Raw genomic sequence first — 14,221 nt, 5'->3', positions numbered from 1 at the left:
TATGAAGAAACAACTGATTTTGCATAAAAGTATTATTAGATGCCATTTTCTTTTTGGAAAAAACTTCTTTGGTCTTATGAATCCGTCTTATGAAAAACTTAAAAAAAAATTTTTTGGAGCAGAAAGTTTGGTAAAGTGGTTTGGTAAAGAGGTTTGGTAAAAGAAGGGAGAAGCTTTTCATTTGAGTTGTATGAGAGGAATTATTGAACATAGCAGTGGAAATATGATGGTTTGTGGTTGCATGTCATGGGATGGTGTTGTTTAATTAGAATTTATTGATGAAAATATGAATGCTAATTTTTATATTATTATATTGAAGTGAAATTTAAAATCTTCAGCTAAAAAACTTAGATAAGGAAGCAGTTTAATGTTTCAACAGGACAATTTTCCAAAACACACTTCTAAAATGACAAATGTTTTAGAATGGCTGGCCTAAAGATTTAAATCCAATAGAGAATTTATGGATTTTATTACATTAAAAAATAGATCATCTACAAAAATAGAAGATTGTAAAAAAGGCGTTGTTAAATCATGATGTAATATTGACAGTAATCATATCAAATGTCTAGTGGAATCAAAATGTCAAAATGCCAAGCAGAAGTAATTAAAGCAAAAGGAGGAGCAACTAAATATTGAAATCAGAGTTTTTTTGATTTAAATCTATTGATTTAAATCAGACGAATAAAAATCATGATTTAAAATGATTTTTTTTATTTTAATTGTTTTTAATTGTTATTTATTGATTAATCAAATTAAAGTAAATTGCACTAGCTAAATGTAACTACTGCATAAACTAACATTAGTTATAATAGTCAGATAATGCATTATAAAATACATAGTAGTCATACAAATCATTAAATTTTTAAATTTATTGTAAGATTTTTTATCCATAAGTAAATTTTTTTTTTCTTGTTTTAACTTATTGACTAATTACATTAATTTTTGTTTTTGTTACTATTTATACAATAAATATAAATATATTTCTTTTATATAAGAGTATATTCAAATTTTTTTAAATCACAGTATTAATTTATAATTGCTTGTTATTTTTTAGTTGAAAATAAAAATGATACAACTAGATATAAAAATGTCTGATGCTGGTAGAAAAAGAGATGCAATTTGGACATGGTTTGAAGAAATACCTGTAAAGTTTGGGAAAAAGAATAATAAAGCTAAATGCAAAAGCTGTGGTGTTCAAATGCAAGGTTTGGTTGCTCAAATGAGAAGCCACAAAAGTGCTGGTAAATGTAATTTTCTGAAAGATGTTTAAGATGACAAAAGCATTATTATTTGTCAAGACACCTTGGTAAATATCAACCAGACAACTGAAGAACCACAAACTACTACAAACTACAATGTTCTATTAAGAAAACTGAATCTAGTCAATCTGCTGTAGATAAAACAAGTTTTTTGTGTTCAAATAAAAAGGCAGTGACAAGACCAAGCAGTAACAAGACAGTGACAACTAAATTGGATTCATACCTTACTAAAACCACTAAATCTGAAAAAGAAGCTATTGATGAGCAAAGAGAGAAAGAATGATTTATGCTACTAACTCGCCTTTCAGAATGGTTGACCATCCAGAGTTTATCAAGATGATCCATTTTTTTAGAATTGATATTGGTGGAAAACTACTAGATACTGTTCACAAGAACAGTTTAACTAGCTGTTTAGGTTTGCTACATGATCAGTCTGTAACTATGAGTATTGATAGGTGGAGCAATGTTCATAATGAACCAATAGTTTGTGCAACAGTAACAACAATGAATTCAGATATCTATCTTGCAGATACAATTAATAACTCTGGCCATTCACATACTTCTGACTATTTGGTTGATGTTGCTGTTAATTCTATCAACAAATGCGAAAAACAATTTGGTTGTAAAGTTCGCAGTGTAGTAACTGATAACACAGTAAATGTGTCGAAAATGTGACAACAATTGGAAACTCGAGATGATATTAATGTTATTGCATACAGATGTTCAGCTCATATTCTCAATCTATTAGCCCAAGACTTGGCAGTTCCAAACATCAAGGAGCAGATTGTTTAAGTTGTTAAATATTTTAGAAACAACCACTTTGCTGCTGCTACATACAAAGTAAAAGAGGGGCAACAACTTATAATGCCCCAATATTGTAAATAACCTTGGTGTAAAGCGAAGTGCAGAAGAACTGTTACAAATGCTTAAACCAATTGGTGTTGTATTAGACCTGATACAGCAGGACAGTAGTACTATTGGAGACAGTGTATTGATATGGAAAAATCTTTGGAGAAAATTAAGTCCTAAGCTTAGCCAAGATGCTTAGAAGAGTTTATCCAAAAGAATACAACAGGCAATGACCCCAGCTCATTTTTTGGCTAATATTGTAAATCCTAAATACATAGGTAAAGAATTAACTGATAAAGAAATAGAGATTAGAATGGACTTTGCAGCTTCAAAGAATCTAGATTTTCTTCCACTTTTGGTTAACTTTAAAGCAGAAGCAGCACCATTTCAAAAGTTTATGTTCCATAATAAGATTGTTCAAACTATTAAGCCATGTGATTGGTGGAAATCTCATAACGATCTTGTGAATCAGGAAATACTGAAAGTTGTTGAACAGTTACTTACTGCTGTTGCTTCATCTGCAGGAGTTGAAAGAATAATTTCATCATTTGGTCTTGTGCATTCAAACATTAGAAATAGACTTGGAATTGAGAAAGCAGGCAAATTGGTTATCCTATTCAAACTATTTAATCAAAAAGCAATGGAATCAATGAATTTAATTGATTGAATCTTTGAAAACTTGTAAATTATCAACATTAAAAAAGATTTTTCAATGTTTTAAATTAATTTAAGTATGATTTCATTATATTTTTAAAAACTATGGAATTAAAAGTTTATTCCTCCAAAATGTAACTTAAATTAAAAAAATTCGATTTTTAAAATTTTTTTTAAAAAAAATCTTGATTTTTATCAACCCTGATTGAAATATATGTTGTGAAAATAGATAAAAACTTCAACTATTTTACAAAATAACTCTACATAGCTTAAGTACGTAAACAACAATTTCTTGTACAATTATTTTCTCTGCTATTATTTTTTGAATCCTTTTTTTAAAAAAATTAAATCATTAAGTAATTTACAAAAAAAAATATCAATAAAAGTCTTTCTTCAAATGGAAGTTTTTAGAAAAAAATTTTTTTTCTATAACTTGCCTAAGTTACAATATTTACACATCTAAAGAACCTAGTTTACTTAAAAATTACTCTGTTCTGAATATGTATTTGTATATATATACATATACATATACATACATACATACATACATACATACATACATACATACATACATACATACATACATACATACATACATACATACATACATACATACATACATACATACACATACATGCATATATATATATATATATATATATATATATATATATATATATATATATATATATATATAAATATATATATAAATATATATATAAAGTAGGAGAGTGAGGTAAATAATCACAGCTGAAATTGAGTTTTAAGATAGGCAGGCAAAACATCATTTAGCCACCTTTACTAAAAACTTAGTAAGTTTAGTTGGGTAATCTGTCATTATTCCATCCACTTTCAGTTGATTAAGACAATGATCAAAATCCTTTTCTTCATTTACCACCCACAGGATAACTTGAATACCACGCTTTTGTAAATGCTGAAATAGCGCAGGTCGAATGAGCAACCAGTTTGTAATTTTAAGTAAAATTCGTTCTGCTGTACTTAAGTCTTTTCGTTGCAGAATACTTGGGGGATAAGGTATCTCAAGAAAACTTTCTTTAAGTGATATAAATGGCAGTAATCCAAGATAAAACATGATTATAAGACTTACACATCTTGCTTTTGAGAATATTATGGGTATGGATGGGTCTTGACTATAAATATAGTTTGTTACTTCTTTGTTAGCACTTCCAACTGCTACCAGGTCCTTCCTTTTAAACTCACCTAGTAAAGCTACAACTTTATTAATGAGTTCTTTGTTATAAATCTTTGGATCAATATTGAGGGGAGTAGTAGGAAATTCTTCAAGAAGAGTTTTCAGTAAAGGAATATTACAGTCATTATTTTGACATTTTGCAATATTCTGGTGACTAAATGTCACAGGGATTTGTTGCAGCAATGTTGGAAGTTCGTTAAAGTTTAAATCTGAAATATTGACATCAATACCTGTGAGTCTCTTCAAATTATCATCATGAGATATAACAACCTGAAACGATCATACAAAATATAAGATTTCAAAGTTCAATGTTATAGAAAACTGGCATATTGTTGAATGATAAGATTTAGTGAATCCCTCACTTACAAAAACAATGATAAGGTTTTAGTCCATTTTTTCATATTGTTGCAAGCTTGCTACAAACTCAAACACCTGATTAAAATTCCATATAAACTTAGAGCCAACCGTTTCATATTGTTGTAATAATGTTACATACTGCAAGTACTTGTTTAATTTAGTTTCTAAAATATTTAATTATTTTTCCCTGAAAGAACACATCATTACCATTACTGTGATTTTTTTTACAAAAAATAAAAAATCATGCAATGAAGGGTTAGTGGATCCCCCCAAAAAATAGCCTTAAAATATTTTTTTTCTTTCCCAAGTTTGTATTAGGATTACAAAGTAAAGCAAATAAAATTTGTAAGTTTAAATAAATTACATAACAAAAGTGTTTCAAAGTTAATGAGGCAAAATAATGTGAAGTAAACAAATGTATGAAGATGGTGGGGTTTTGAATTTTGTTTTTACAAAAATATTACCTGACCATCTGCTGTTAGGTGAACATCAATCTCTAGCATCTGTGTCCCCATTTCAATAGCATGACGGAAGGCTGTTATGGTATTTTCTAAGTTCTCTCCAGCCCCGCCCCGATGGCTGATATGCTGACAGGAAAAAGAAATATTCTTTTTTTTATGAATTAGAAGGGGGTTGTGCCAAAGTATTAATGATGATGTCACATAGCCTGCTGTAAAAATGGCTCCAATTCTTAGCATTTCTTATCCTATACAACTCAGTACTAAAACAAACAAAAAACTAATACTATTTTTCAAATTTAAACAATAAAGTGATATAAAAAAGATAATTCAAAAAAGTTTTTTATAAGAAGCAAAATAAATAACAACTGATAAAAAAAAGACATAAACAAAATAAAATTTTGTGAAGAATACATGCTAAATAATTGATATTCCTGGAAGATTTAATATGACATAAAATCACTTACAAAGCTATTCTTTACGATTATTATTATTTTTTTTTTTACAAAAATCTGCTATTATTTGTTCTACTTTTGATGTGAAATATATAATTTGTTTAATGTCAAAATTTAATTTAACTAATTAAATTGCAAAAAAAAAAAAAAAAAAAAAGATAGAAATCCTACAGATCTGTATCAGAAATTAGTATTGAAAAGTTCTTAACTGTGACAGGCACTGATCAACCTGTATCAGAAAACATGACAGAAAGTTCTAACAAAGCATGAAAATAATATTTTGACTAGAATGTTTTCTGAAGAACCTCAACCTGAAAATGCAATTGAAAAGTTATCAGTTGTAAGAACCACTGATCATCCTGCAAACTCTTTATCAGAAACTGGTATTGAAAAGTTCAAAAAAAATTTTTAGCAATTTTTTTTTATTTGTAGAAAATTCTTGATCAATTTTTTAAGCAATTTTTTTATTTGTAGAAAATTCTTAATCAACTTTTAGACAAACTCTCAATATAAATATCAAGAGTTTCTTTTTTTATGTTATGCATTAAACCATGCCTAAAAAAGAAGTATATCTATAAAAAATTACAATATATTTAACATGTGATAAATACTTTTAAAATCTGTCAGCTCTTTTGAAAAAAGAGATGCATAGCTGAACATTGACACAATCTCTTTAATTAAGATTAAACCCGCTTAAAATTAAATTAAAATAGTTTAAAATAGTTAAAATTCAAAATAGTAATTTATTATAATTTAATCTATCACAATTTACAATTTAAAATAGTAATTTAAAGTAATATATAAGTTCACTAATAATTAAAATTCACTTAGATTTAATTTCTGCAAAAAATTACATCTAAGTGAGTTTTGATAAAAAACTCTGAAATGAAGGTTTATATCTATTAACAATTTAAAACAAAAAAACAAAACAAAAAAACAGAACAAATATTAAATAATGAAAAAGATTATTTACAATTAAATATTTAAACGCTTGCACAAAACCAATAAAATTTTAAATAAACTGAAATAACTACATTGAAACTCTAGCTAAAATTTTCTTTAAAATAATGACAACTTTACTGTGAACCAAAGGTTTTATAACCATTCTTCATGCTATGTAGGTATTTAGTTAACTTTGTTGGATAATCAGTCATTACACCATCAACTTTTAAATGTTCAAAACAATACTTATAATCTTCTTCATTATTGATAACCCAAATAAAAACTTGAATACCACGCTTCTGAAGATGTTTAAATAGTATTGGACTTCTTAACAGCCAGTCAACAATGCATAGTATAAATTTTAAAACTTTTGGAATATCTGGATGTTTTAAAAATGCTTTTATTAATGGTATTTCAAAGAAATATTCTTTCACATTGAGAAAAGGTAAAATTCCAAGGTAAAAAGACAAAACTATTAAAATGGCTTGTTTAATTGAGAAAAAATAATGAATACTCTTTTCTTTGCTATACATTAAATCCACTGTTTCTTTGTTAACAGAACCTAATGCTACTGTGTTTTTTCGCTCATATTTTTCTATTAGTTCAAGAACTTTATTAACCAACAACTCACTATGAGACTTTACATCAATGTTTACTACCATATTTGGGAACTCCTCAAAAAGGGTCTGAAGTAAAGGTATCTTCCGATCATTGTTCAAACAAGTTACAGTTTCTTTTGCAGTAAAAGTTATCTGTAAAGTATTGAGAAGCAAAGGCAAATCTTTGTAACACAAATCAGATATATAGCAATCTTCACCAGTTAATCTCTGTAAGTGATTATCATGAGCAATTACAACCTCAAATAAAAAGATTTTTTATAAATTAAATACATTTTTAAGTTTTAAAAATATTAGATCAACATCAATTGAATAATATTTAACAAGATAATTTAACAAATTATAATCCAGTTTGAAAAACTATATTTCACAAATAATTTTAATAAGTTTTACCTGCAAATCAGCAGTTAGTTGAACATCAATTTCAAACATTTCTGTACCTTCATTTGCTGCATGGCGAAATGCACTCATCGTGTTTTCCAAATTTTCTCCAGCACCGCCACGATGACTTATATGTCTGCATTTGAAGGGATGCTTTTTCTTTTGATGGAGTAGGTGTGGGTTGATTAAAAAGAAAACTGATGTTATGAAGTACACACCAAAAACTCCCAGAAAAACCCACAATGCCAGCATATTAAGTAGCAAGTCTATGTGGTTGTAAGCTTGTGAAATGTTCTAATTTAAATATTATCTTAGAATGAATATTTTAATACCTATACTTCAATCACAGATATACATAGACAGCTTGTTATATCTGCAACAAAGCTTCAAGAATAATCTAATGCATAGTTAATATGTTAAATATAATTTTAAAAATCATGTAAAGCACCTAAATTAAGTAAGCAAATCAAACTTTTTGCACGTTTAGCTCATGCAAGCAATAAATTTATATATGCATGTGTGTGTATGTGTGTGTGTGTATATATATATATATATATATATATATATATATATATATATATATATATATATATATATATATATATATATATATATAAACAACTGTTGTTTTTATATAAATAGGTGTATAGCTAATTTTATCCTAAATTAGCTTTAAGATAGTAGTAAAGTATGATTAATTGTAATTAAAATTAGAACATTACCAAAGTCCATTTATGACGGACTTTTCAGTAAAAATAATATTATGATGTGTTTAAGTAATTTTATTGTTTAAGCATATTGCCGGTCGCTTCTTTCATGACAGACTTAAATAACAGTTTTATCATGTTAAAAATTTGACAACCAGAAATTGGCTAATAGCTTTGGGATTCTTGTATTATATTGGCATAATTTCTTTATTTTTCGAAGACATTTTAGTAATCTGAATTTAAAAACTGGCGTCATTTTAGACTTGACGCCAGTTTTTAAATTCAGATTACTTTTAAAAAATATGTTGTCTACCGATCTTAAGTGCTCTTGGTACAAAGACAGCCGCTTCTTAAATTTTTAAATGAAAACAGACAAGACGCAGAAAAATAACTAGAACCATTGCAGTTAGGGCTATGTCGACTATTTTAATGCGTGAGTTCGTAATTCTTAACGACGCTTTCGTAAAATTAAATACGCAAACGAAAATATTGATTTGTTCGATTAAAGTTAAGTCTGTGAAAAAACACACTTGTCTGATAACCTTGTGTTTTTAAAATGTAACAATAACTTTCCATCAAGTGACAATTAAATCCAGACACAATCAAATCAATTGAGGAGCTCTTTCGTCTAAAAACGTTTTTTATAAAGTAAAAAATAATAAAAAATTCCGCTGTTTAACAAAAAAAAAGCTGGAGAATGCTCCCCACAATACTAACAAGAAGAAAAATCATTTACTTAACAAACAATGTTTACGTTAAGAAGAAATCTGTTTACATTATGAAAGCTATTTGTTTTATGAAAAACTTTAACTGACTACATTTTTGTGCTTGCAATTATTGAGAGATTCCCTGAGGAGTAATTATTAGATCAGCATTCATTATAATCATTTGTAAGCAATTTATTCGATCACATGTTGAGGTACCATTGGCAAGGAGCCATCCAGTACACCCGCAAAGTGATATTAAAAAAGTTTTTCACTCACATTGTTTTTGTGTACTTGCTTTTTCCAAAAAATTATTTTTTTAAGAAGAAAACATATATTTAACTAATGTATGAACTTGTATGATTTAAAGAAAAAGAATATTTTTAAAAATGATTAAAAAGCTTTAGTTTTCTTTAGTGTCTCTTTCATCACAAAGACCATGATGACTGAAGTTTGCGTAATTCGAGACAAAGCGGACACCAATTTGTACTTTCGAAAAAAAGCACGAACAACTTTTGCGCTAAAAATATCAACCACAATTCAAAATGTAGAAAAACTACACTTTGCTCGAACGCATTAAATTACTCTTTTATTTGCAATTTGAAACTTACAGAACAACACTTAATAGATTAAGATTTTTAACTCAAAATATCTTCAACGCTTGGATACGTTAGTATACATTTAAAGAATATATAAAAATATAAAAAATAACGAAAATTGAGACAGATTAGACATTGATTAGTGTCATGGTTTATTTGTGTCATAACTTATGCTTTGTGACGTTGTTTGTGGCTTATAGACTGTGTATGCAAAAGCTTTTTAAAAAAAGCTGGTGGTGTTAACTTAAAAAATATATAAACTCAATGTGTTTTTTTCATTACAATTTTGAAAAATGTAATTATTTGTAGATTTCAAAAATGGAAGTTACTAAATGTTTAGTAAAAAAAATGAGAGAAGATCCCTGTTTTAGTAAAAAAAATGAGAGAAGATCCCTGTTTTAGTAAAAAAAAATGAAAGAAGATCCCTGTTTTAGTTAAAAAAAAAGAGAGAAGACCCCTGTTTTAGTAAAAAAAAAGAGAGAAGATCCCTGTTTTAGTTTAAAAAAATGAGAGAAGATCCCTGTTTTAGTAAAAAAAATGAGAGAAAATCCCTGTTTTAGTAAAAAAAAAAAGAGAGAAGATCCCTGTTTTATGAGTGCTTGTTGCAATGCAACTGCATACCAACAATTAACGATGCTTCCTTTAAGCTAATAGATAATCACCATCAATTTTGTGACAGGGTTAATACCTAAAAACCCATTTTGTTTCAATATATATTTTAGAGGTGTTTTCTCACCAGTTTGTTCATTTATGGAGGGGGGGGGGGAGGGGTTACATTTCGCATAAAGAAACATTTCAAAAACTTGGATTGTGGAAAATATTTCTTTTTTGGTTGAAACTTGAAAAAGACAAAAATTGCACAACTTGTTTAGAAATAATCGCATAACTCGTATGAAGGGAAAATAATCGCATAACTCGTATGAAAGGAAAATAATCGCATAACTCAAATAAAGGGAAAAAAAGAAAACAATTGAAAAGGAAAAAGTTGAAAGCCATAACAAATCATTTTTTTTATCGTGACTCACATTTGTTTAAAAAGAAAAATTTTTTTATGTTCTTTCGTTTCTGAATAAATGAATTTTTCAACTTTGAGCAAAAATTCATCTATTAATTACTTGAAGACGATGGCTAAAATATGGAGAGCATGGCCAAAATTTTCACAAATTACTCATGAGGTCACTGTGAAGTGATTTTACCAAAATTATAGAGATATTGACACCCATTTTACTATAAAGTAAAAAAAAACAACCCATAATTGAAAATGTCACCATTCTGAATTTATAAAAGTTATTACAGCGACTCTGCTCATATCTTTTTATCACCAGGTGGTTGACCTTTTTAAAAAATTTTACCCTTAAACTTTGACTAGCGAAGAAGAAATCACAATTTAAAAATTCAACTGAAGCTGTTTTTTGCTGACTCATCATAATTAAGATGACCATGTTAATATGTTGTTTTTTATTTATTTACTCTAATCTTTTTATACATACAGTTTTTAACGAATGTTAAATTGAAAATCAAAGTATAGGCGGTTTCAATAATTATTGAAAAACTAGCTGTTGAAGTCTGTATATACTTTTTAAGTATAAATTATATATATTCCAGTCTCCAGAAATACCTGCTACAAAGGTCTGTCTATGAAAAATAAAATATATAAAATTGTAAAGTTAACTAAAATATCTAAAATTGCAAAATTAACTAAAATAAAATATCTAAAAGCTAAACTCCTCATTATAAAAATGAATTAATAATAGATAAACAATAAAAATATAAAATTCTAATAATTATGTCAGCCATTTACATTTCGTCACCCAGAAAAAAGAGTTATTTAGAAATGTTATAGAACTTTATACACTTTTGGAATTCCATTGGAGTCTTTAAGAACTTTTATAAATTTCGAACGTTTTTAACTTTCGAATTTGAAAACTCTATTGAAGCGTATTTTTTTGTCCCGGAAAACCGCAATAAAATAAGAATAATACTTGTAAATAAAAATCGCATTTATAAAAATAGATGTTTTAAATAGAGCTATTTTTATTCTTACATATGAGAAAAAAACGCACCGAAAGTTCGATCATATTGGATGTCTTACTTTAAAAATATCCAATTAACATACTTTCAATTGAAATCTCTGATATAATATTTGAAAAATTTAATCATACAATGGTTGCTTATATCTCCTATAAAAAATTTTGAATAACTATATTATACATACTGTTTTACATATACTATACAACAATTAATGTTGTATATCTCGTCAAAATAGTCATATATTCGTTTATTGATTCTGAACGTTTATATTTTTAAATACTGATAAACAAATGAAATCATTTTTTATTTTTGGATCTCTTGAAGATAATTGATAAAACATAATCATGAATTAAGTTATAATTATAATTAATATTTTTTCATTACGATAGGGTTTTATCAATTAAGAGCAATTGAGAGCATATATTTGTTGTCGTTCATTAAATTCATATCACGCATCATTAATGTTTTTAATTTTAACAAAATAATTTAAATAAAGAAATTATAAAATTGATTGTAATTGATTTTAATTTATATTTAAGTTCTATATAATTTACATATTTATAAATTATTTGTATTAACTAAAGAATACTAACTATGGAAAAAAGCTTTTAAAAAAATTGCAAGAAATGCAAAGTTTTCAATCACAAACATCTTGAAAATTTGTATATGCTCTCCACACTTCTTTAAAGTGAATAAAAATAATAAGAACAAAAATATAAAAAAATTCAATGCAAGCCGCAGTTGATTAATTTGGGATGGTTTAATACATTATTGTGCCACAGTTGCGTGCAATAATGTGAATAATTTTCATTATTGAAACTGCAAACAATTCAAACAGTAAATATCATGTTGCCGATTAGTGACGTAAAAGTTTTTACTTAAAGTGACAATGTGACCTCTTTTTCTGTAAATTTGATTTCTCCCCTCAATTTGTCTCCACGACAATTGTTAGGGAATCCAAGCAAAGTATTTTCGTTAGTCCAATTTTAAAGAATGGATTTGCCACACGTAATCTTGTTCCAAACTATGTTTGGAACAAGATTACGTGTGGTAAATCCATTCTTTAAAATTTCATAGGCGAAAAATGTCACAAAATTTGTGGGGCATTGTGGGGAAGATTGAGAAAACTCAAGAATCAGATTACCTTTTATTTGAAAGAAAACTTTGTTGATATTTAACAAAATAAAGTGAACAAAAAGTCATATCAGCAGATATCAGCAGATATCCCTTATATCAGCAGATAAAAAGGAAAACAAGTCTCAAATTTCTTGACAAAAATGAACTTAGATTTTTGATCGGTAAAAAAAAACTGGAAAGTCTATTCATAGGATCTTTAAACATATACTGGAACAAAAATAAGCTGCACGGCCCTAATTTTTACGGTAAAAAAATGTGTAGAATTTTCTTCAAGTAATTAAAAGTTTCATTACAAGCTGCAGTTCTTTCATGAAGAAATTTTCTTATCGGTTTTTAAGTTGCGCAAGTTAAGGTTTCGATTTCTTTACCAGTTTTTAAATTTAAGCAGGTTAATGCGTCTATTTTTGCAAACAACGCTTGATTAAAATTCTAAAAACTGTTTTTAGCAAAAACAGTGTGAAAATCTTGTTTAGATTTTTTAAGATTTGAAAGCTTACTGTTTTGTTACGCAACTTCGTTGTAGAATATATGAAAAAATAATAAATATTAAAAACTTTTTGTATTTGTAATTCGCACTCCTCTTTAATCTTATATTTCGTAAAGCTCTTAAAACAATAAGTTTTTTTGGTGAAGCAGGAGTTAATCTGATTTTTCTGTTCTCACGGTTCCCAATTCATTTAAATCAGTAGAAATGAATGCTCAAACGATTTTTTGTAAGATTTGTTTTAAGAAACCTTTTTTAGGTTTAGAATCACCATGATTGGTTCGCCAACAACTTTATTTTGGAACTTTAGCGCAGATGAACTTTATACTGATCCTAACAGCGATGGCATTTGCAAATTGTTGGAACACAAATAATTGTCACACTTCTTCTTGAATCGGAATTTTGTATTCTACTGCTTCTAAATCTTGGATTCTCCTAGAGTCTCTTTGCTCTTGTTTCATTCTCTTCTTTTCTTTCCTTATATTCTTAACCATTCTTAGTAAACCTTAACTATTCTTATTATTCCTAATAAACCTTAATTATTCTAATTATTCTTAATAAACCTTAACTATTCTAATTAGAGTAGTTAAGAGTAAGTTGTTATGGTAAACTGGATATGGAATGGATGCCTAAAACAGCTGATACTCCAAACTGTCCAAAATCGAGAGTTACTGAAAAGAATATTTAACTAAAAATAACAAAAGAAAAAAAAAAAAAAAAAGAAGTTATAGAAACATCAGAGATTTTAAAACTTTATGGAAAAAAGCGTCAATAGTTATGATTGCAATGCTGTGTTCAAGCTTGTGGAGACCACCGAAGTAAAATTTTGAAACTTTAATAGATAAAATTAACAGGAATAAATAATTCAATTGAAATATTTTATCTTCATATACTGATGCACTAAAATTATTATTTAGTTTAAAATAAAAATTGATGAATACTTTGTTTAATATTTCTTCTTTCACATCTTTTTTTTATTAAACGCTTTAACTTTTATTAAAGAAAAAAATGTATATATATTGATAGAATTAAAGTAATAAAAATCATAATTTCCCAAAAGATGATTTTTTTTTTGATTATATGATCAAAAGATTTTAAACTTCATTATAAAAGTTGAAAAACATTTTGAAAAATATTTCTTGAGGTGCCCGCAGAATGTTAGACCTTAAACCAGTGACGGACTGTCTATTAGGTTAACTCGGTTGCAGCCTAAGAGCCTGTAATTTTGGGGGTCCGTGCGTCTATCATCTATAAACTCAGTCAGATTCAGGCTTTGATCATATGGGATAATCATGCGAACATTATCTTGTTCCTAAGTTGTGGAGCCCCTTGGCGACTTCAGGAGGCTCTTGTGGCCCGGGCCTCCGAGTAAGT

General features: G+C 27.5%; 2 protein-coding genes across 2 annotated transcripts; both read right to left on the bottom strand.

The window, feature by feature from the left end:
* Positions 1-3,493: 3,493 nt before the first annotated feature.
* LOC149893452 (lysophospholipase D GDPD1-like) lies at positions 3,494-5,273 on the bottom strand. Its single transcript, XM_090099764.1, has 2 exons — positions 4,797-5,273; positions 3,494-4,245 (listed from the first exon to the last, which is right to left on the bottom strand). Exons 1-2 carry the CDS (start codon positions 5,028-5,030, stop codon positions 3,547-3,549), a joined length of 933 nt encoding a protein of 310 aa, XP_089955890.1. The 5' UTR covers positions 5,031-5,273; the 3' UTR covers positions 3,494-3,546.
* Positions 5,274-6,131: 858 nt separating this feature from the next.
* Positions 6,132-7,553, bottom strand: LOC149893451 (lysophospholipase D GDPD1-like). Its single transcript, XM_090097743.1, has 2 exons — positions 7,198-7,553; positions 6,132-7,044 (listed from the first exon to the last, which is right to left on the bottom strand). Exons 1-2 carry the CDS (start codon positions 7,435-7,437, stop codon positions 6,322-6,324), a joined length of 963 nt encoding a protein of 320 aa, XP_089953869.1. The 5' UTR covers positions 7,438-7,553; the 3' UTR covers positions 6,132-6,321.
* Between the last annotated feature and the right edge of the window lie 6,668 nt (positions 7,554-14,221).

The sequence above is a fragment of the Hydra viridissima genome, unplaced genomic scaffold, assembly GCF_058129835.1.
Source record: "Hydra viridissima isolate aposymbiotic clone 2 unplaced genomic scaffold, HvirCarnegie_v1 scaffold_1, whole genome shotgun sequence".
Taxonomy (NCBI): Eukaryota; Metazoa; Cnidaria; class Hydrozoa; order Anthoathecata; family Hydridae; genus Hydra; species Hydra viridissima.
This window is presented reverse-complemented; position numbering and strand designations above follow the sequence as displayed.